Below are 24,982 nucleotides of genomic sequence, written 5' to 3' on the forward strand. Positions count from 1 at the left end.
ATAATTAGGACAAAAGTAGGGGTTACATCTATTGAGAATAAAATGAGAGAAACCCGACTAAGTTGGTTTAGCCATGTGAGACGTAGAGCGTTTGATACGCTGGTTAGGAGGATCGAAGAGTGACAAAGGGATGTAGTGGTGAGGGGTAGGGGAAGACCTAAGCAAACTTGGAAGAGGGTGATCGAGAGTGATATGAGTTTACTAGGAATTGAGAAAAATACGGTAGTGGATAGGACGGAGTGGAGGGTACGAATTTGTGTCGCTGACACGACTTGATTTCACGGTTTTATACGATGGTTCATGTTAGCCGACCCCGAATCATTTCGGGACTAAGGCTTTGATGTTATTGTTGTTGTAGTAGAATTAAAGAAAATGACTTGAAATCGTTAGATTGCTGATGTGGTTGAGGTTATTTTTAGAAAAACAATATTTTGACTTTTAAAGGTAAAAGAACACACTTTGTTCTTATTTTTTTCTTTTTACATTTTCTGGAATTTCAATTTCTTAAATTCCAGATTTCTTAAATTTCAGAATTCTGAAATTTCAGAATTTTTTAGAATTTCAAAAATTTCAGATTCTAGAATTTTCTAGAATTTAAAAAATTCCAAATTCTGGAAACCCATATTTTTAGAATTTCAGAAAATATGAAATTATAGAATTCTAAAAATTTTGGAATTCCAAAAATTCTAACATTCCAAAAATTATGGAATTCCAAAAATTCTAGAATTTCAAAAATTATAGAAATTCTGAAGAAAAAAAATTAGAATTCAAGATTTTCGGAATTCTAGAAATTCTGAAAATTCTGGAATTCCAGAAATCTTGAATTCTAAATTCTTTTCAGAAATTTTGGAATTCCAGAAACTTCTGAAATACTAGAAAATTCTAGAAATCTGGAATTCTAGAAAAATAAAATGGGCCAAAAAGTCACTGAAAAAAATCTCAAAAATACTGCTCTATTTTAAAGGTGTCAAGTTATTTGTTTTGGAACAAAAAAAACTAACATGTACCGATTTATGAAAACGTCAAAGCACATGAGTTTTTTTAGTTAACTCAAAAATGAATGTCATTTACGTTCTATTTGGTACAAATATTTATAAGTTCATTAATTTAGTCCAATGTTTAATAGCTATAAATTTATATTTGAAATTATTTGAATTAATAACTAATCCAACTCAATCTATTCAATTTCAACATTTAATGAGTTGTGTTGGTTTTAACAACCAACCCATTGATTATTTCTTTTAATGGGTTGGGTTGGGTTGGATTGTAATCCAAATACAAAAAAAAAAAAAAAAAATTTAATTCATTGTACGCCCTTCATCATGAGTCCTGAACTTTGTATATTATTCACGTAATGATTTGGTTACCATTGATCAATTGATGGAGATAAAATTCTAAACAACTTTGTTTTTTGAATATTTTGATTTTAAGTTCATTTAGTTGTTGTTTGGTTAGAATAGTAAAATGATTGTTTAGAGAGAGAAAACTTTGAAATTTGTGATTTGAAAAATCGAAAATGATGGTTCTATGAAAAATATGGTTCTAAAAAACTTTAATTCTTAGATCCATTATGAGATCGTCATCGTTCATTTTAACTTAGTCAATAGTAAAAGAATCATTACATTTGTAAAGTGTTAAGTTCAGGGTTCTAATGTCTAATTTTAAAGTCAGACACTATGGTGATAGTGAACGATTGAAAGGCTACAAGTATCATTTATCAAGGAAAAAAATTGCAACTACAAGATTTGGGCGAGTAGATGTTAGTTATTACATGTTAGTTTGTTTGCTGATTATCTTTTTGTTTAACTAATATAATTAGATGTGTGTGTAAACATATTTGGTAAAATTTAACCGATTACTGATACACGTTTATGTAAAATAACAAATAAAGACATTGATCTTTTATGGCTATTATTTTTTTCTTTAATAATTCATATTTAAATGTTTAGTTGCTAATCGACAAATATAACTTTGATCAAATTGATAATTTATCAATAGAATTACAAACAAAAAAAAATTTACAATAAAGTAATATTTAATATGTCATATTTTCCATCAAATCTTAAAAAAGTTATTACATAAAATTCTAGGAAAAAATAACGGTTTAATATAAATACAATTATGTATTCAATTGAATAAAATAATGCTCAAAAAATTAGTAAAATGAATGCTATAAGATATTATTGAATTGATATAAGCTATTCAAATTAAATATCTCGAGAATGTTTGAAACCCTCATTTTTTTTATAGAACTCAATTTGATTGACTTCAATTTGTTCAAAGTTTGAAACATAATAATAATAATAAGAATAATAAATTCTCTCATGTTTAATAAGTATTTAAGTGTAGTAACTAGGGTCGTTAAAAAAAAAAGTGTAGTGACTAGGGACACAAAAATCTTTTAATAAAAATATTTCAATCTTCTAATTGAAAAACTGAGTTTTTCCTAAATTAGCGGTTTGATCTCAATCCGCTATTTCAAGCCGTTTTTTTACCAAACATCTTTATTAGAATTTTTGAATAATCAAACTTCTAAAAGTAGTCTAAGAACCTGTTTGGTTCATCTGTTAGCTAATAGCTGTTGCGGTTGCTGTTAGCTGTTTGCAGTTGCAGTAAGCTGTTAGCTGTTTATTATTAGCGGTTTAATTACTAGTGTTTGGTAAAATTATATTGAACTGTTGATGTTCGGATTTAAAATGTCTAAAATGGACATGTTTTAAATTAATCAACGATGAAATTATAAAAGGAAAAATGTGAAAAAAAAACTCATAAAATTGCTTTTGGCTTCCAATATTAGGGGTATAATTGCACAATTTTAGACGTTAAGGGTAAGATTGCTCCTAGCTACAAATGTAGGAGTATTTTTGCACCTTATCCTATTATAAAATAAAAAATGTGTTACATAAATTAATAAAAATAATCTATATAAAAAATAAAAAAATTTATTGAACGCAATAACACTTTGTTCTTCCGGTAATTATGTTGTAGAAATATAAATAATGTTAAAGAATAAATATATGTTGTGGAAATAAAAAGGATAATTTTGTCAATAACATATAACTACAAACAGCTGTTTATGAAAAGCTCCAAATAGGAGCTTTTCGTGAAACGCTCCAGAACGCTGCAGTTTCCAGAGAAAATGCTAAACGCTGCGGTTATAAAAACCTAACCAAACGATATACTTTCTGCGGTTTGGAGTGAAACGCTAAAAGCTCCTCCGAAAAGCTGAAACAAACACCCTCTAAACCTCTAATTTTACTTCAACCTCTATTTGCCAAATAAGGCCTTGAAGTTTTTCATTGTTTATCGAAATTTAAATATATTAATTTATAAATTTATAAATTAAATTTAAAAATAATCTATTGAAAGAGTATCAAGTTTTTTATTTTATTTTTAAACAATAGGAAGTTTTATTCAACACGCACAGTTGCTAGAAGAAAAGGAGGAGGAACAAAACCCTAATTTCCACAATTAGTCATAGAACCATGCGCCAACTTAGAGTTGGAGCCAAAGATTCAAGTTTTCAATTTTGTATAAAGTTGTACTATATTAACTTATGCATATCACTTTACTTTCATTATTTATTTATTTACCTTATAGCATGTAAACCGCGTATAGAAAATCCATGGACCGTTTAAGCCATTTTAAAAGGCACTTTAAAACTTACTAATTTGTTAATCCAATTAACAAAATCCCTCAATAGTAATTTACATTACCATAGGAGATGTGTGAATAGAAAGAGTTCCCACGGAGAACAATTTAGCAAATCCTTTACCAAGCCATTATCTTAAAAAGTATATATATGAGGGTAATTCAAGTTATTACTTGTTGAAATGTAAAAACAATTGACTTTAATCCAAATAAGAGGTTGTTAGGATTGTGTCCTAACTATAATCTATTTTAGAATATTTTGTTTAATGAAATGTTCATTTACATTTTTTTGATTTAATATATATAGTTATGATTTATTGTTTTATAACAGAACCAAAATATAGATAAAAGAAATCCACAATTTGTATTCATATTATTAGAGTGTTTATACAAGATGAAGTGAAACATACTTTAGAAACAAACCAAAAAGATTATAAACTTAAATGATCCCAACTCAACAATTATCTTAAAGTTTGATATAATGTCGTTGAGATTTGCATCTAACAATATTTCCTATTCTTGAATGAATAGCTCGTCTCAGAAGCTAAAGAGACAAGATATCTAAACACCCACATAGATGTATATGAATGGCCAACATTTCTAATGTCACTATACTAGTAGGTATAAACTAACAATCCTTCAGAGATAATTGCTTAATATAAAATTAAAATTTTTATCTAATTTTTCTTTTATTTATATTCTTGTATATGAAAAAAAAAAGTAATGAAACTCTAAATAAATAAATAAATTTAATTCTACACACTAACTATGTATAACAATCAATTACTGTGATACGTTTTGTTCTTTAAAATACTTTGATTTCAAATCTTTTATAGGTCATTCATCCTCCAGCAATAAAAAAAAAAAAGAAAAAGGAAATTCCAAGGCACTAGCAGTGTTTACATGCAAATTTTTAACGGAAAATAAAGATTATGTACAACATTGATTTCTAGGGTAATATCAGGGGACAACAGAAGGTCATCAGCTCAATGAGTCTCAACAATGCAACAAACATGTTAAGTTGTACGGAGCAAAAATGCAAATGATCACAAAATATCTAATTGATCTGCTACTGTAAAGAATGCAACATGGATATATGGAAGGCTTAATATATCCCAAGTCTTTGATTATATAACCTAAAACAAACCATGTTTTTAATTCAAAGCCTCGAATTGATGCAAAATTTAGTATGTCACATATCAAGACAAACCTTTTAGCACAACATTAAGAAACAATTCAATTTAAACTGCAACTCACATTGAACCAAAAACCCTTAAAGATGAGGGTATCACAGAAACAAGTAAAAAGGGTTTCTACAGGATAAACCAATTCAGATCTTTAAATATATTAATCCTCATTTGCTCAGTGAGACTTGATGTGTTGCTGAACAACATTAAGACCTTCACTTTCCTCACCATAATCCTGCAAAATAGGAAATCATGGTGTTTGAGAGAGATACATAGAGTCTATAGATGCGTACAAATCTGTAATACTAAAAGCCAAGACCCATACCTTAACCACGACGCAAGAACAACCAACTACTTTTCTGGCCTTGCCCTCAGAATCAATCTTGCATAACTGCAAAGAACAATCCAAGAAATATCAGAGATGATACTGAACCACAAAGCCTTTTTCAGGGGAAGACAACAATATCCAGTGTATGAAATTTGAAGCAACATGAGTGTGCAATAACATCAATGGATATCATTTAATTCAAACAATTCAAAGGGAGGCACACGTACTTTTTGAGTACAGAAACTAGACAAAATAATAATCAATCTCAATTAATCTAGTAAGACTTGACTTGTCCAAACAATCAGCATTCTGATGTGCAAAAATTACAAAGTAGCACCCCTAATACAACCATTGTTAGATGTGATATGAGAATTAGATTTGTACCGTGAGCTAGTTTTGGAAGAATGGAAAATTAATAAACAGCACTCAATTATAACAACATATGTCTAGACAGATGGATAGCAGGACAGATAACAAAGAACTACAAAATCATCTGCATGGCGATCTTTCACAAATATATAATCAAATTCACAAATTTATCATATTATAAGACTAGCCTGGAAGGATTAACCAATATTTATTTTAGTAACAGATCCAACTATAAAAGCATAGGCAGCCCTTAAGTACTTCAAGTCCTAAACTGAGAGACTAATCAAACAATTTCATAACAAATACACAGAATTGGAAGCGAGTAGATAATAAGAGTAACTTTTTTCAGTTGAGAGTGTTTCAAAAACTTTATTTAGGAAAGAAATAAAGTAGGCTTAATGCATATTTATGCTCTTAAACTTGTCAAGTTTTGACTATTGTCAAACTCAACTTTTAAAATAACCTATCACACTTATAGTTTAAAACATATCCCACACCTATAATTGGTTTTCAATCCTATCACACACCTATGATTCGTTCATTCGGACATTCTGCACATAAAATCTTGATTTGTCATCTTTAACAGATGAGACCGCATAGAGAACGAACTTAACTTTTCAAATATAACAGATCAATAATTTTGTGAGTGGGAGGTCAGAATGAGCAGAGTTTAAGATTGTAAATATGCATTAAGCCAATACAGTACATAAGAAGTTGAAAAAGTAGAAAACTTACTCCAGCCCATTCGCCGAGGGTCTTAGCACTAGGAACAGTCAAGAGGCCAACGCCATGATCAGCACAAAGGCCTTTGACAAGCTTAATATAATCAGGCTGATTACAATCCTCAGCCATTACGCAAAGCTGTGCAGCGTGTTTCTCGATCACTTTAGCACCTTCATGAAGACCTCGAATAAGACCGCCGTGAGCCAGAGATTTTCGAAGCACTAGCTGTAATGCACTCATCAAATCCATAGCCTCCCCAAGAGGCTGAGCAGGTGTCTCAACGGGAACGGCAACAGCAACGGGACCCTCCTCTCTGCTCAATTGATATTCATGTTAGTAAAATAAATCATTATCAACGAATCAGAGAAAAAACGACATTTTAGAGGAGGAATAGCTTACCCTGACATAGTTGTTGTTGTCGTCTACTCTGCGCCGAAAGGAAGGGGAAAGCAGAAGGAATGGAAGTAGTCTCTGAAATGGCCTTCGTCTCTTCTGCCGTTGTTTTAGAAGCGTAAAGCTAGAATAAGGGAGATTAGGGTTAGGGTTTTTGGAATGGGCTTGAAAGTTTGATCACTGGCCACAGTTCAAAATTTGGGCTTTGACGATAAAATTACAAATCATAAAACTTAATTTTTAATATATTATTTTTTTAATATATAACAAATCAAAATATATTTTTATATCTAAATTAAAAGTTTTTTTAGTGAAATTTCAAATTTTTTTTGGGGAAATCTAATCTATCTATACATATACTAAAATCTGGAAATCAAATGCTGATGTGTTAGTTTGAGGTAATTTCTCAATTTAATTTTTTTTTATTTACTTATATTTTATTTAAATTTTTTTTTTGTTATCTGAATCTTCCATAAAAAATAGCTATCTAATTTATATCTGTTACTAATTGCTTCCTTCCGTATCACTCTCTCCACTTTTCCAAAGAAATTTTTAACTAATTAATAGTTATCCAGTTTTCTTCTCTCTCCACGATCATCATTCCCACTCTTCAAAGCATTAGGTGTGTGAGACGGTTTTCACCCCTCTATTAGAAAACCTCTTTCTCTCTTCATCTGTGTAAGACAGTTTCCATCTCCTCCACGTTATTTTCTTTGTGCAATCTCTTTATAATCTAGAACTCTTGAAGAGATAAATCACATCTTTTTCCATTTGTTCTCCCTATATTTATTAGTTGTGCAGACTTCTTTTTTTGCGGTTTTAATTAAACAAAACTTCTTTGGTGTTTAATTTCCATTCAGTTTTAACTTGCAATTGCTATTTGATTAGGATTCATTATCACTACTTACATGCGCATATAATTTTCTTAACATTGGTTCAATTTTGTTTTTTAGGTTTTTCTTAACATTGGTTCAATTTTGTTTTTTAGGTTTTGAAATGGATCCTTGCTGCTACTAGATTCTTCAGGTTAGATTCTCTTTCACATGTGTTTTACATCATGGATGGGTCTATTGAAGAGTAAACATCTTCTTTCTTAACTGCTCTTATCTTTTATTTCTCCATAGTTATCTTTTATTTCTTCATTTGCATATCTGTTAATTTCCCTTATCTTGATGTTATTTCTGACAGATCCACAGTGATTACAAGATGATAAACTTGGATTAGTGGACAATTTTTCTTCGTTTTTGCAGGGACATACATAATTGTTTCAACTATCATTCCTCAGAGCACTCTCTTTTCTTATAGTTGGTTTATTGTTTTGCAGATTAGTTTTCCAGATTTGGAATTAAAAGGTGGTGTTGTTTTCTGGTAATAAGGTATGCATTCTTAAGGTACTCTTCCTCTAAAAAAATAACAATGTATTTTTAAGGATTTAGACATTATCTTGAGTGATAAAAAAAAAGATAAGGTGCAAAAATACCCCTAACGTTTTGGGTCAGGAGCAATTTTAGTCCTAACGTCTAAAATGGTGCAATTTTACCCCTAACGTTGGAAGCCAAGAGCAATTTTACCCCTAACGTCGATAAATTGGGTCAATTTGAGAAATAATTAATCAAAGTGTCTTTTCAGTCATGAATCTTGTCATCTAGACTTCACACGTGCGTCATTTTATCACTAAGAAATCACAAGCATATGTTGGGATGTGAAAAAAATAAAAATAAAAGAAAAAAATATACTGTGTTTGTACGAATAGGACAAAAAAAATTCAAAAAATTCACCGAATTTACAAATATAATCTCTAATTCTATTATTAAATTATAAAAAACATGAAATTATTTTTTTTAAGAACGAATTGATATACAATTGGTGCAAAATAAAGAACAAAAATATCTGTGTTTTATAATAATGTGTGAATTTGACCCAAATTATCAACGTTAGGGGTAAAATTCCTCTTGACTACAAACGTTAGGGGTAAAATTACACGACCCAAAACGTTAGGGGTAGTTTTGCACCTTAACCCAAAAAATAATATATTGATTATATTATTATAATAAAATTTAATTTAGATAATATATTTGTATTATTCAATTTAAATAATACATTTGTATCATTGATTTTAATTATTATTTTTTTGAAATGTCATTAATTTTAATTATTAAAGTATATAAAATATTAATATTAATATTTATATGTTAAGACGAATTCGTGCATCTGCACGGGCTAAAAACTAGTTTAAATGTTTTAAACCTCATCCCGAGCTAACTTATTGTGGTGTTTTGTTTTTTCCTTATTTTTCCTATTTAAAAAAAAAGTTTTAAACCCCAATTCATAGACTTAAAATCTAGACAATATATTCTAAACCCTAATTTATAAATTTTAATCTTTAAAAATAATGATTTTATTAGTTATGATATAATTGTAATAGTTTTTTAAAAGCGAATTTCTATATTCACCTACAATAATGTGATATATATCCATATTTTTGAAAGAAAAAAAAACATTGTAAGAAATAATATAAAGAAAAATCATTTATATCTTTTTAATTTAATTTAATTAGTACAAAATCTGAATGATTTTTCCAAATATTCATAAAGTTTACAATTTTGTTCCATTACGGTTTAATTGTTGATTAGATGTGTATTTATTTATTTATTTATTTTATGCTTTCCACAATTTGTCAAAACTATTGATGCGTGATTTCATATGTTTCTTTATACGGAAATATAATGGTTAGAAAAAGAATCATTTTTAGAGTTTTTTTTACTGATGTCCTTTTTATAATTATTTGATTTTTATAAAATTATTCTTTCTATTCCACAAATCATGATTTTTTATTTAATATTGTTCTGATCTTCAACATCATTCATGAAAAAAAAAGATTGCATGCATATGAAAGAAGTTTCTAAGCATCATATAAACATCTATTATAAAGTTATTATTTAGCGGATTTAACATTTTTTGTTTAGATCAAAATCTCAACTTTGAGTCATATTTCTTCAATAACTAAAACAATTTATTATGAATGAAAATCATGAGGATAATAGAGTAACTAAGATGCCTAAAAAAAATAAATGCATTGAAAATATCAAATTGCTTCCAAGTCTATAGGGAAAAAAATGTTTTTTTTTTTGAATCAATAATCAAAGAATTGAATTAATGGGCCCGAATTGGGCAAAAATGTAACATTTTAGGTAACACACAACTCGGTAAAGAATTAAAAAATAATGGACAAGAATTTAATCGTGCCGCCTTAGCCAAAGCATGGGCCGCTCTGTTAGCTTGTCGCCGAATCCATCTGACTGAGTAAGAGTCATTTCCACGCATTATTTCCTTGCATTTGCCGATTAGATCTCCGAATTCTGAAATATCCGGTTCTGTAGATCGGACAGCGTCGACCACCGTCTTGGCGTCTGATTCGAAGCTCACGTTATTAATCCCCTCCCTGCGCATCCATTCCATGGCTTGGAACAGTGCCTCTGCCTCACTCTCCTTCACTGTGAATATGTTCTGAACCTTCTCTAATCGGCAGTTCAGAACCGTGCCGTTTTCATTGCGAAGAACATCTCTAATTCCGGCGAAGCCTTCTCCCTCTATAAACGCTGCATCAGAACAGCACGAAAAATAGTCCGACGGTGGGGGGATGCCAAATTCTGCATGTGCTACCCTGATTGCATCAGCCGACCGATGTCGAGTCTCCCTGTTTCAGCATCTTCGCCCGACTCCAATCTTCCCCCGTTGTTAGTGCTCTGAACCAAATTTCGTCGACTGTCGTGACTTCCGCCTTCCACAGACGATCATTCCTTGCCCTCCACAAACTCCAACTGTTCATAAGGAACGCATTTCCGTCCTTACCGTTCAGGTTTGTTAGAACTTTGTGGAACCAATCTCCGATTCCCTCGGCTCGCCTTGCCTGATCCTGTATAACAGATAGCAGCCTAACCTTACGCCAAAGGCGAACAACCACATTACATTCGATAAAACAATGTCATTCGTCTTCCCAACATTCATTACACAATACACAGTTAACCTGTAAATGGATACCTCGTCTTTGCAAGTTTACTCGAACGGGTAAACTATTCCTTGCTAGCCGCCAGTTGAAATAACGGACCTTATATGGAATTTCAGCTTGCCACAGTCGCTTCCAGTTACCTTCCACAAGGTTCCTTTCCTCTTCCTCCATATTCACGGCAACTCGATATGAACTTTTCAATGAGTACATACCATTGGCTTGAGCTTGCCAAATAATTTTATCTTTAAGACCCGATAGCTTTGCCGGAAGTTTACTGATCTCTCTGATATCTCTGGCATGGAATACCTCCTCCAACAATTCAAAATCCCATTCTAGTGTATTAGGAATAAGTAAATCACATACCTTTAATTGCTCAAGTCCCGCTATTTTGGGTGTTTCGATGAACCCATTTGCCTCGTCTCTCAGCCATCTGTCATTCCATACATTTACTAAATTTCCATCTCCAATCTTCCATCTGATCCCCTCTCTGAGAATTAGTTGAGAACTCCATATATTTCGCCAGATAAAACTAGGAGAATGCCCCAATGAGGCACCCAAGAAATCCCCTTTAGGGTAGTATTTAGCTTTGAAGATTTTGCTGACAAGCGAAGTGGGTTCGGTGATGAGCCGCCACCCTTGTTTTCCCAACATAGCCAGATTGAAGGCCGTGAAATTCCTGAAGTTGAGTCCTCCCCTCAATTTTGGAATGCAGAGTTTGTCCCATGACATCCAATTCAATCCCATTTCCCCTGATTTTTTATTTCCCCACCAAAAGGAATTGAGCATCTGCTGCAATTCATCAACAGTAGACGCGGGCAGCAGAAATACACTCATAAAATATGTGGGGATTGCTTGCCCCGTAGCTCTGATGAGTGTCGCTTTACCAGCTTTGGACAGGAAAAAAAAATGTTTTATGAAGTGAAAAAGAAGAAGAAAAAAAAAATTGAGTAAAAAACCATACAGTGATCTGTATGTAAAAATAAAATTATATTTTTTGGTGCCCGCTATGGTTACATTATTTTTTTACATTTTAATTTATTTGTTGATTGATTTAAAGCACATCCATGTTAAATAGTTTATAGCAATTCATCACAATTTTACAGAATACTAATTATAAAAGAAAACAACTAACAACAATAAACAATTAACAACAACTATCACTCTATCAACTAACAGACTAACCAAATGATTTTTAATTGGCTCTGTTATATTTAACTTATAAGACTTAGATAGAATCTTAATGTGGAGATTGAAATCATCCTAAGACTTAAATTTAATAAATCTAAATCTAATGGTTACTCTAATTATATACACATATAATTGACTAAATGAGGCTCGTTTATCTTTTTTTTTTTTTTTTTTTTTGTGGATTTTGTTGCTTAAATTAAATTTCTAGTTTGACTTATAATATAACATTCTATATCTTAATTTAGAGATAATTATCCTAAAATATATTAAACTGATTAATTGAATATTTCTTAAATTATAGCAGAATGAAAAGTCACGTTACTTATTTTGTTGATAGTATAATTGAGTAACTTCATGTTAGTTATTTTGTTGAGAGTAAATTGAGTTTGTTTTAGGGCCGTTTGTTTGGGGAAAATATTGTGTTCTGGAAAATTTTATGCAGGGAAAATATTGTGCAGGAAAATAAAATATTTTCCTATGTTTGGCAACAACACTGTAAAATATTTTCCGGTGTTTGGCTACAACACTGGAAAATATTTTCTAACCGCTAAATATAGATTTTCTGTATTTTTTTATTTTCAATTGTATATTAAAACACAAAAAATATGTAGAGACGTGGAAAACTGTGAAAACGTAAAAAAATAGAAAAGATTGTAAAAAAACTCATGAAAACAAGAAAATGTAAAAAAACACAAAACACAAAAAACGTGAAAAGATGTGGAAAACACGAAAACGTTAAAAACACGAAAACATGCAAAAATATGGAAAACAGAAAAACGTGAAAAAACACAAAAAAAAATTATAAAAATTTATTAAAAACACAAAAAGTGGAAAAATACAAAAATTACGAAAAGTAAAAAAAATATTAAAAACATGGAAAAAATAAATATAAAAACAAGAAAACATTTTTCCACATTTTCGGTATTTTTTGTATGTTTTCTCGTGCTATCAACGCTATTATGTTTTTTTTTTTTGCATTTTTTCTTCTTTTTTGTGTTTTCACGTTTAGCTTTTCGGTTTTCAGTTTTTCAGTTTTTCCCTTTTTCACGTTTTCTTTTTTTTTTTTTGCGTTTTTTATTTTTCGCATTTTGTTACTTTTTCATGTTATTCACATTTTTTTTCATATTTTTCGTATTTTTCACGTTTTTGAGTTTTTTACATTTTCGTGTTTTGTTTGTATTTTTCATCTTTTCATGTTTATCGTGTGTTTTTCACGTATTGTCACGTTTTTGTGTTTTAGCATTTTTTGCGTTTTCGTGTTTTTCGTATTTTTTCACGTTTTGTGTTTTTTGTATTTTTCATGTTTTTATATTTTTCGTATTTTGTCACTTTTTCGTGTTCATGTTTTGTGCCTTTTCAAGTGTTTTTTTTTTGCTTTTTTGTATTTTTCGCATTTGTTCACATTTTCATGTTTATTGTGATTTTTTTTATCATATTCTCGTGTTTTGTAACGTTTTCATATTATTTATATTTTTCGTGTTTCATATTTTTACATTTTTTAACGCTTTCCCAATATTTCTCTGAACGCGTATGTTTTGAGTAAAATGTTTTACCCTTTTGAAAATGGTAAAACATTTTCCCTTATTTCTTCATTGTTTTTCCATTGACTTGCAACTTATTTTCCTGCCCAAACAAACACTGGAAAATTGGGAAAATATTTTCCTGCAGAATATTTTCCTCCAAACAAACGGAGCCTTAATCGATCAGAACGCCGACAAGTGACAAATGGAGAATAGCGGTTTTAGAAAGAGAGAGAAAATAAACTGTTTAACAGATAGAAAGATAGAAGAAGAAATGTAAAATACCTTTTAATAAGTTTTTTTAATTATAATATGGAATAAGTAGAAAACACTTGTCGTGTTTACATGAAAAATCCTTAATTGAATTGGAGAGCCAAAACCTCTTATAAAATCCCTTATTTAAAGCATATTTTAATAAACAACATATCGACTGCATTGTTTATACCACCTAAAAACATCATTTATGTTTAATCTTCTTTTAAAGTTTTTTAGGTTTATTCTATTAACCAAACTCTTATTTGGAAAAAGGTTAATAGAAGTAAATAGGAAATATCACGTTAACATTATTTGAAATATATTTTTTTTTAGAATAAATGAAAGTTAAATGTTTACTTTCTCTAATCCCCAAACTCAAAATTCTAAAATTTTATCTCTATACAAAGAATTTAACTTTTTTTCCTCCAAAATTAACTTTTAACTTTTCTTTCCATCACTTCCATTCCCTTTCCGATCCCTCCTTTAACTCTCATCTCCATTAACCTCCAAACTCTTTGTTACAAAGAGTAAAGGTGATACCCATCTCTTAAAGATCTACTTTCTATTAAAAAAAAGTCTCATTCTTTTTTTTTAAATCAAAAAATTCTCATTCTTAAATATTATATCTAATTAGAATTATTTGCATCAACACCGTCTCTCTTACCATTAAATAAAAGCAAACTTGGGGGAAAATGCATTAATATAAAACTGTCCTAAAAAAATAAATTAATAATTCTAAAACATCTATTTGAAACTAGTGTTCTAAATAAACAATAACTCATGTCATGTCAGTAAATTTTACTTAGATTAAATTCCTCAAGTTTCAGTACTCATTATTTAAAAAACAAAACATATTATAGAATAAATAGCAATGGAGAAAATCAATGATTTTCTGATTAAAAGAAAAAAACAATCCCATTCGGTAATTTAACACTGCTAATAGAAACAAATAACAAAGCAAATTATATATAAATCTGGAAAGAAAAAAAAACAAAAGCACCCTTTTTTTCTCTACGAGTTCAGTCCACCAGATCTTTCTATGCTGAGAGCATATTGGAGAAGAACAGCAGAAAGGCTAAGAGACAGAAACACAGCAAATTTTGGCTGTTCTCTGGTCACTTTCTTGAAGCAGGAAGCGATCAGCACACATTATATGTTCCAGAAGAAACTATACCAACCATCAAGGGCTTCCAAGTTAGAAATCAAATGACAAAAAGAATTAAATATATAATATACTCTCAAAATATCCGCTTCCATTGCCTTGTACATGCACAAACTTCCCAGATTTGCAAAAACTGTCATTCGGGAACAATAAAATCAGATCCAACCAAACTACAATAACATGTATGCAGATTATGCAGATTACGGCAAACCCATAAAGAATACATTATATATATTCACAACTTCTCAATTTCATTTAGTAAATGTTTAAAATCAGTTCAAAGTTCGATCCTTATTCCTTACAGTAAATGTAATATGAACAAGTTGGATTGAATAGCAACCTCTTATCATAATCCAAATTGAATTACCCAAATTATAAGTTCAACTAAATTCCAAAGTACTAAAATATTGCGCACCACAACCCTTTCCTAATCAAATCACTTCAAATTTTTAACAAACTGATACAAAAAAACTCTTAAGTCCTACATTAAACAATATAGTTAAATAGCTTTATTGAAGACCTGTTTAAACCAGCAAATCTGCAGACGTGAATAAAGGCTTCGTGAAAGAAAAATATATAAATAGCAAATTCAGGTTTATGAAAATTGTTTTCGTTCATTGAAACAAAAGCATAACACATACAAAAAGTACGAGAGTTGAGAGGAAACAGACAATAGAAAATAATAGAATACTGAACCTCAAAATGGTTACATTTACTATATGAAAATCAATATACAAGTAATTGTAATTATATATATGTGCGAAAATGTTAAAAGTACCTGAAACTGATATCGTCATGGAATCGAGCAGCCAAGTGAACAACAGTTAGTTTTTCCATAATGATGAAGGAACAAAAGAATTTGTGTTAAACACAATAAAAATAATAATAAAGAACAAATCTAGCTACAGCAAACAATTGAACTCTTCCTGCATACATATCTAGCTACCAAATATTAACGTCATTAAGTTGTTTACCATGATAAGCTACACCCATACAGGTCTATATTGGTAGCTAATAGATGGATGCAGTGAAGTTTGTCTGTACACAGAAACTAAATGCATTGGTTTAAAAGAAAAGAATTTAAGAGTTGCAGAGAAGAAGAAAAGTAAGTCAAACTATGAAATTATTCATAAATTAAGAAAAACTCGATGAAAAAAGTGTACATAAATCGTGGGTGTTAAGCACACACATATAGCTGCATGATCGTATATCTAACCCTTTTTTTGGAAGTTTTCTTCAATTTTCACAATTAATGGGTAGTCTGTCCATTCTCAACACCTAAACCGTACAACACACCCGCATACTTTTCCAAAGAGCCACTAAAGAAATTCTCTTTTAATTTCCTGAATGTACAAGCTGTGAGCAAACTATCCGAGCCTGCTTGATGGCATATGCCAACTCTCTCCACTTCCAACAACTCTGCAAGCTTGTTCAACCCTCCATGAAGGCTATTGCAGAACTTCATCAAATGCTTAATATCATAGAGTGTTGGGAAGTACATATTGATCAAGTCAAAGAACCCTGCTTGCGTATCTGGCAAATTCTGACATGTCAAGAGCTTAAGTAAGTAGCCAAAATCATAACCACTGTGGAAGGTCACCCAGTGCACACTATCATTCAGAACAATACCAGATGACATCAAAAGCTCACCAAAATGCTTTGCATCTATACCCTTTTCATTATTCATCTTAAAATCAATTCCACTCTGGCGTAAAAGTTCTATTGAATCATTGGCAAAAACATCCTCGTTCACATTAAACTCACGAAAATTGAACTGCCAGATGCAATATTTATCAGTTCCACATGTGGGTAAATTCCCTTCCTCATCTGAGAATGTAAGGCCCAACTGAATCAACTTCAACATATCCACATTATCCTTCAAGGTCTGATAATGATAGTCATTGCTATTCTTGAAGTTGCCCACAGGGCGCAACACAATGCCTGGAAACTCTGTGTCCATCGCTATAAAAGGATAATCATCAACAATTTCACGTATTAGTTCAAATTCCTCTTCAAGGTTGTCAATCCACACCTCGCGAATCTGGATAGAATCGCCTTTCAGAAGCAGCGACATTCCTCGTACAGAAAAACCAGATCTAGACAGCCACGGAATTGCTCAAAACCAGGTCTCTAATTAAACAAAGAATTTAATATCAAGAAACCCCAGCTAATATAAATCGAACCAATCGGCACCACCCAAAATCTGCAACCCAAATTTTCAAAAATAATAATAATCAGCAATTAACCCTAACAATCCTTGCATATAATAATAAAGAAAACAGATAAGCAGATCTAAAACTCAAGAGTTTAAAGTGCAATCACATAAAATGTGTAAAAACAGATCTACAGAAATCGATTATCAAGAGAGGGGAAAGACCAAGAAATCCGAAAACACACCTGAAATGAGAGAGATAAGAAGCATCAGATTGCAGATCTCAACCTGCAGATTCTAGAGAGAGAAACATACATTCAGATAGGAAAACCGAAGGCTCAGCGGATGGAGATGAAGATGACGGTGAAGATAATAGGAGCTTTATCTTTTTCTGGTCCGCTAGGGTATTATAAACAGGAGCAGCAGAAGATAGCGAAAGAGATATTTTCGAATTAATACTAAATATTTTTATTTATTCTTTTTTTTTTTAACAATGGCTAAAAAAGAGAATGGGTTTTTGTTGATTGGAATCTAAAATCCTATGAATATTTGCTTGTTTGCAGAAGAAAAAACAAACAAAAAAAAATCCAGAGAAAAAACAAAGAAATTTAAAAACAAGCAAAGGAAGGCGAAAACAGGATTCAGGGATGAATAAATGTGGTTTTGCTTGTCTCACCTCCTCATCACCATGAGAAGAGAGAGAAACAAAAATATTTCTGTTATTCAATATTTTCTTTCTTTTTTGTTTTTTCACATATTTTTAATATGTTTATCGAAAAATTTAGTAAACCATATTATTAAATCTTTCATGGAAGAATCTGGTTGATGTACTGGTGCTTAATATTTGTCCACGTGGATGCTTTTGAAGCTTCCACATCTTCACCTTTTTTTAATTCGATCTTCCATTTCAAGTTCAAAATAATAATCGATTCTACTCGAATCGAATTTTAGATATTTTCATCTTTTTTTATACAATTACAGATCAATTACTAACAGTTAACATTTTTAGTTATAATTTGTTGAATTTCTAGTTTGCAAGCTTCTTTATTATGAAATTGGAGATAGATATTTATATAATAAAATATTAGATGTGAGTCATATTTTATTCTATATATATATATATATTTATCTAATTGTTTAATATATTAATTGATGCTGTAATTAAAATTTAATAACTATGAAATTTCAATATTAAATTAATTAAGGTTGGTTTAAATGGTTAATGATTTCAAATCGTTTAAACTAAATTTTGTATTGAAATTCTAATATATTTATAATTATAAAAATACCCTTGGTTGGAATATCATCTCTTCAAGGTGTCGTTGGATTGGCAGAGAACACTCTAATACTAAAATTAGTATTATATTTAATGGCGGAACAAGGATTTCAAATGAGCAAGTGCTCAAATATTAATAACTAAATTCTTATAATACTAATAACTTAATTCTACAAATTTGACAAGAAAGGTATAAATTAATAGAAAAAGAGAAAAGTTATTGAACAGAGCTAGCATTAGCAATAGTCATGATTTGATGGAATAGTTTGCTAGAAGATGTGTTAATTATAGTAAAGGCTCCATAACTACTAAATTAATTAAGAAAAACTACTATCAAAAACTGAAACAAAAACTCATTGCAATTTAACAACTGATGCAAAATAACAAGGTTTTCTTATATTATTAACTTCAATTTGCAGAACCTACTATAACTCTTTTAGAAGTTCCTTCCTTATTTCTACTATAATTTTTCACCTTAATCTCAAGTTCTCTTTTCAAGATTTTATATTTAGATTCAAACTCAGCTAATTCTTTTTTCTTATTTTCTAAAACATAATTAAACATCAAAATTAGCTCTTCATATTTGGCACTATTAAACTCACTTAATCACTTTATTTTACCAAATCAAGTAGAGGAATAAACAAATATCTTCATTCATTTCAAATAGGAATAAACAAATATCTTCATTCATTTCAAATAGGGGAAAAAGAAAAGTGGTGCCTTTTATGTTTACTTTGTTTTTAACAAAGTAAGCCTTACTTTGTTTTTTTCACCATTGGATGATGGTGGACTTTAACAAAGTAAGTTCATCCAATGGTGGTAAAAACAAAGAAAGCATAGTCTAACCCAAAGAAAAGTTAGAAATCAACCAACCAAGTTGTATATATTTTTGTAGTTTTATACTTTTTGAACAACAATGAGATAGGAAATTAATTTTATAGCAAGAAATCGAGAAAGGAAGAGGAGGATTTGAGATTTTCAATTTGGAATATTTCGAGATATCGAGAGAGGGAGGGGTATTTGAAATTGAGACTTTTTCTTTGTTTTAACTAAATGAAACCAAACCACACCTTTTTATTCTATTTAAAAAAAACAATAATTAAAATTAGGTTATCTTCTTCCTCTCGCATCAGTTCATCAGTTCCATAACTGAGCATTACCTTCCTTGCGCAGAAATTAGAGGAGGATTGGAAATTAATTTTCCACCAATTTCCGGCATCCAACCGTGGCTCCAACCCCGGCTAGCCCCCCTTGGTTTTGCCATTGATTGTATTTGGGAATAGTAAGAATAATCATAAAAGTGTTTAGAATCTAGTTTGTGTACTTTAGGTTCCATAGAATTTGAGTATTTATATAGGTTTTTGTAACATTTTGGCATTTAATGGATGCATAGCTGAACATTCATGCCTTTAATGCTTATTTAATGACTATTGATTATCATGTAACCGATCTCAGCATCAAGGAGGTTTGTTCAGTTTAATCATTTGGTGTTTTTACAACAGTCCAGGGATATGATGACGGATCCTAACTCATAAAAGTAGAGATGGCGGATCTTTGGACGTATCTCCTTTTATGGATCCTTGCGTATCTCCTCCTATGGCGTGTCTTTGCTCCACTACATGTGGCTGGTTATGATGCTGGCAGCTCCTTATTTCCCTGTCTTATTACACTTCTGCCCCATGGCTATATTTGGATGTTATCAGAAGCCCCCCTAAAAGGCCAGAAAACCCTTTAGGGCTATTCATTTCCTTAGCATGCTGAAGGCATTTATTAACCTGTCAAGCACAACTTTCCACACCAATCGGGTATAGCCACGTCATCAATGGTTCTCGATTTTCGAGTTTTGGCGCCTCTTCCTTATAAAAGATGGTCTTTTCATTTCTATTCACTTCTTCTTGTCATTCTCTCTCCTTTCTTCATGCTTTTTCTAGAGATTTCGCTTCGGTGGGTTTCTGATGTTCATCTAGGTTTCTTCTTTTCATTCTCTCTCTTGTCTTCATGCTTTTAATTTCTATTTGCACATTTGATTTATTGTTTTTCGAGTTTGCCATTTCAGGGTTTTTTTTAGTGAGGTTATTCGTGAAGTGTCGGGGATGGATTCTCATAGCACTCAGTCTGAGCCTCAAATCTCATTGTCCCCGTTATAAATCATGTTTCTGGAGAGGGCGAAGAAACTACCTCATATGGGTCTAAGAAGAAAGGGGCAAAAGTGTTGGGGGTTTTATGTTCTATAAACAATTGTTTTAGGATATAAACTAATTATAAATGAATTGTTCTTTTATCATTTATTTTATGAGATATAGTATGTTTAACTATATAAAGGCATTAATGTTTTATCACAACTAATCAAGTTAAATAAAAGAAAATCACAAGTTTATTTAAGTAATCATAAAATGTTCATACAAGCATGAAGTGATACGATACTTTATAATCAGCCAATAAACTTAAAGATGCCCGAGTAATATGTTTAAGGATTAACATAATAGTATTGAGACTTGCATGTAATAATGTGTTCTGTTGTGAACAGAGAGCTAATCTCACAAACTTTAGATATTGAGATATCTATGCAGTTACATGGATCCGGTGAAGGAGTTCATTAGGATCGAGGACCTGGATAGAGATAACAGGATGGATGGATTTATCTAGTGTCACATGTTTCGTCTCATAGGTATTAGTAGGTATAAGTAATCCTCAGACTCAAACAAACATTAATTAGTAAATCTGGATTATGGAGTGTGATGCTTCGACTCTGTTTAAACACGATCCACAACAAGAGGGCTTATGGGGTGTGTGCGAGCAGACGTTGGGTATCTCATAAAGTAATTGCAGGATAGTTAATGTTAGATTGAACATTCTTCACTCCTGATAGATATGAGATATATGCATGGCCTCTTATGGAGAATTAACTTGAAATCCTTGCAAGGTGATATGGTTAAGAGTAGAAATGAAGATTTCACTTAACCTGTCTATTCAGAGTTAATTCTACCAGGACAAGTAAAACAAACGTCTTATTGTATGTAACTTTGACATATTCCATAGTTACAGATTCGTTTAAGGATATAGCTGATGAATGATCGAATTATATTGGACCTAATATGGAAAGATTAACTTCAGTATCAATTTGGCTTCTTATTGCTCTAAGGGAATGTTTACGGTTTTGCTATTCACAGTCCGTGCACTCATTCTGTTATGCACTTAGTTGAATTTAATTTGATGAAATTAGTTTTTAATAACTGTATACGGCTACTAGTGGTAAGAAACTAATAGGTCACATATTGGAACCGGAGGATGGAATGGTAATTTTAGAGTGAGATAGAGAGTAGCCGAAATGTGTAGCGTATTAGGGGATTATTTGGTTAAGAAAAATTTACAAAATTAGATCATATGGGAGACCCATTTACATTTTTAACCCATTTACTCAACCTATTACATATCTAGACTATATTTGTGTGACTTTCCCAAAATACCCTTAATATATATATATATATATATATATATATATATATATATATACATATATATATATTACACTTAGAATTTTTGTAGCCATTTGTCGTTCGCCCTCCCGTCTGACTTCGTAGATTTCGCGAAAACGGATTACGCGAAGTCTGCGAGGGAAAAATCATGAACTTTACCCTCGCAGACTTCACGTAATCATCATTTCGCGAAGTTAAATCGACACCTTTCAGGCTCTTTCTCCTCGCAGACATTCGCGAAAACGGCATACGCTAAGTGAATTTCTGGAAAAAACGTAGAGAAAACAGTATATACTTACATTTTTCGACAAAAACCATATGATAAACTTGGAAAAACGATGAAAATAACGTAAAATAACAATTTCTTTGATCTACGCAAGAAGAAAGAAACCAAGAAACGAGTAGGAACATAAAGATGGAGAACCATGACTTGGTTTTCTAGGAATAGGAAGATGGAGAATCAAGAGATGAAGAGAGGAAGAAGAGAAAGACATGGTGATGTAGAGAAATGGTGCAGATTTTGTGAAATATAAAGGAAAAGAGGGAGATCAAAGGTCTGAGAGAGCAATCGTTTTCGCGTAAGGAAGAGAAAAGGGGAAGGGGGAAGATAAAAGGGTGAGAGTATTTTGGGAAAGTCACACAAACATAGTCTAGATATGTTGTAGTATGTTGAGTAAATAAGTCTTCCATTTGACCCAATTTTGTAATTTTCCTTTTGGTTAATTGATTTATTGATAATTGTAATTTGATTATAATTATAGATAAATTAATTAAAGGTCTATTATTCTATAGTGAGCAGCTAAATACCGCACTCAAATTACTATCACCGCCTTCATTTGGACTTTTTTGCCCTTCTCATAATTTTGATCAAAAACTAAAAATTCTCTCTCCAAAATCATAAACCCGAAAAACAATAATTGAAATTATGAAAATAATTGATGTGTAACAACCTGAACCACGAAAATGGACGATTACGAGTCGGAAACATTAAAATTTATGTTTTTTTATCAAAGAACTCATGAAAATAATACATATTTTTCATGACGATTTTGTATTTTTTGTCACAAAAAATTGGGGAATTTTGCATTTTTCGTCATAAAAAATTGAACGATTTAGTATTTTTCGTCACTAAAAATTTTACGATTTTGCACATTCAAAATTTGGCCTAAACGGATGCGGCATCCGTTCGGCCCATGGTGGGGGCGGACGTGGCACTCCGCCCCACCAATGGTGAGAACGGATGGCGCATCCGCCCGGCCCATGGTGGGGGCGGATGCGCCATCCGTTCTTGCCATGGGTCGGTCGGAGTGCCGCGTCCGCCCCCACCATGGGCCGAACGGATGCCACATCCGTTTAGGCCAAATTTTAAATTTTTCTCTCAATTTTTTTTTCTCAAATTTTGAATCAAAAATTATGCAAAGGGTAAAATTGTCAAAAGATGGCGGTAGTAAGGAATTTAAGGGCGGTAAATAGCAATACCCTATTCTATAAGGGGGCGTTTGGTTCACAAGGGGTAAGGGAAAAGGAAGCAAGAAAGGGAAATTAAAGGAAAGGAAAGGAATGAGCATTCATACCTAAAGAAGTAGGAATTTTAATTTGAAAAATGTATAAATTTATTAGGGTCACTTATAATATTAAGTTACAAAATATAGTGCTATAAATATAATATGGAAACATGTGGAACATTAAAAAGTTAAGGGAAAATTACAAAACTAGGTCAAATTGGATGCCCATTTATATATTTAACCCATTTACTCAACCTACTACATATCTAGACTGATTTTGTGTGACTATCCCATAATACCCTTAATATTTACGCGCGTTTCGCCCCCTCCCGTCTGACTTCGCAGATTCCATATTATGCGAAGCCTGCGAATCTAATGTTTGGGTTTATATGCGAAGCCTGCAAAGCTAAAGTTTGGTTTACTTGATGAATTTAGTTCGCATATGCGAAGCCTGGATATGTTTTGAAGCTAATTCGCGAAGTGGTATATAACAAAAAATGGCAAGCAACAACGGATTCTAACATTAAAATCATAACATTATCAAAATTTACAACAAGATTGCCACAATAACAACATTAAAATCATAACATTATCACAATTTACAACAAGATTGCCACAATAAACTCCTAACAAATCACTTTAAAGTGAACCTGACTAATCCGGTACCAATTTTGAAGCGGATGAGTAATCTTGGTGTGCACCGTGGGACACATCCATCCTAAAAGGTCTGGACTTCCATTTCTAGAAATGGTAGTCCAGACCTTTTGGGATGGACGTGTCTCACGGTGCACACCAAGATTACTCATCTGATTCAAAATTGGTACCGGATTAGTTAGGTTCACTTTGAAGATTGGCACCATGGGATGGACGTGTCCCATGGTGCACCCTAAGATTGGCACAATCTCTCCTAACTAACCATTTCAGGAGTGAATGTGTCAATCTTGAGGGAAGTTCATCCTTATACAGGAAGGAAAATCATCTCCCCTGCAGCCCAGTACGCCGCCTTCCAGAAAGGGATGTTACGTATTCAACCACCTTCAGAAAAAATTAATCGTGTTAGGCAGGGAAAAAGACGATTTTGGCTTCGCGAAATGAAGATTAGTAAAGCATGCGAATGTAAATGTGCAGGGAAAGAGGTGATTTTACTTCGTTAATCGATTTTTTCGCAAGGTATGCGATGTCTGAAACGTGACGATCTACGTCGCATATCGATGCTTTCGCGAAGTCTGCGAGGTCTGAAACGTGAGGATCTATTCACAGACTTCGCGAACTAATCGATTCGCGAGGTAGATCCACACGTTTCAGACTCTTTCTCTTCGCAGATCTTCGCGAAATCATCAATTCACGAAGTAGATCATCACTTTCCAGGCTCTTTCTCTTCGCAAAGCTTCGCGAAACCATCGATTCACGAAGCGTATTCATGAAAAAACGCAGAAAAAACAACAGATATATACATTTTTCGCCCCTTTCACCCCCAAAAGCGATAATAACAATATGATAACATGAAAAAACGAAGGAAATAACGTAGAATAACCATTTCTAACATGGTAACAAGAAGAAAGAAACCAAGTAACGAACAGGAAGATGAAGAACCATGGGTTCGTTTTCTAGGGTTAGGAAGTTGCAGAATCAAGAGATGAAAAGAGGAAAAAGAGAAATTCATTGTGATTTGGAAAAATGGTGCAGATTTCGTGTAATTTAAAGGAAGAAAAGAAGATCAAAAGTGTTGAAATCATTAATGCATGAGCTAACTTTTCGCGTAACCAAGGAGATAGGGGGAGCGACCGT

At 31.8% G+C, this 24,982-nt stretch overlaps 2 protein-coding genes across 2 annotated transcripts; both read right to left on the bottom strand.

Annotated features, from left to right (window-relative positions):
- Window positions 1-4,800: 4,800 nt before the first annotated feature.
- LOC136224842 (small ribosomal subunit protein eS12-like) lies at window positions 4,801-6,817 on the bottom strand. The gene is made up of 4 exons (XM_066013269.1): window positions 6,658-6,817; window positions 6,271-6,571; window positions 5,164-5,229; window positions 4,801-5,073 (listed from the first exon to the last, which is right to left on the bottom strand). The coding sequence occupies exons 1-4, from the start codon at window positions 6,663-6,665 to the stop codon at window positions 5,014-5,016; spliced, it is 435 nt and encodes a 144-aa protein (XP_065869341.1). The 5' UTR covers window positions 6,666-6,817; the 3' UTR covers window positions 4,801-5,013.
- Window positions 6,818-15,891: 9,074 nt separating this feature from the next.
- LOC136222759 (probable CCR4-associated factor 1 homolog 7) lies at window positions 15,892-17,696 on the bottom strand. Its single transcript, XM_066010489.1, has 2 exons — window positions 17,183-17,696; window positions 15,892-16,988 (listed from the first exon to the last, which is right to left on the bottom strand). The coding sequence occupies exon 2, from the start codon at window positions 16,857-16,859 to the stop codon at window positions 16,035-16,037; it is 825 nt and encodes a 274-aa protein (XP_065866561.1). The 5' UTR covers window positions 16,860-16,988; window positions 17,183-17,696; the 3' UTR covers window positions 15,892-16,034.
- Window positions 17,697-24,982: the final 7,286 nt, after the last annotated feature.

This window comes from Euphorbia lathyris, chromosome 3, assembly GCF_963576675.1.
Source record: "Euphorbia lathyris chromosome 3, ddEupLath1.1, whole genome shotgun sequence".
Lineage (NCBI taxonomy): Eukaryota > Viridiplantae > Streptophyta > Magnoliopsida > Malpighiales > Euphorbiaceae > Euphorbia > Euphorbia lathyris.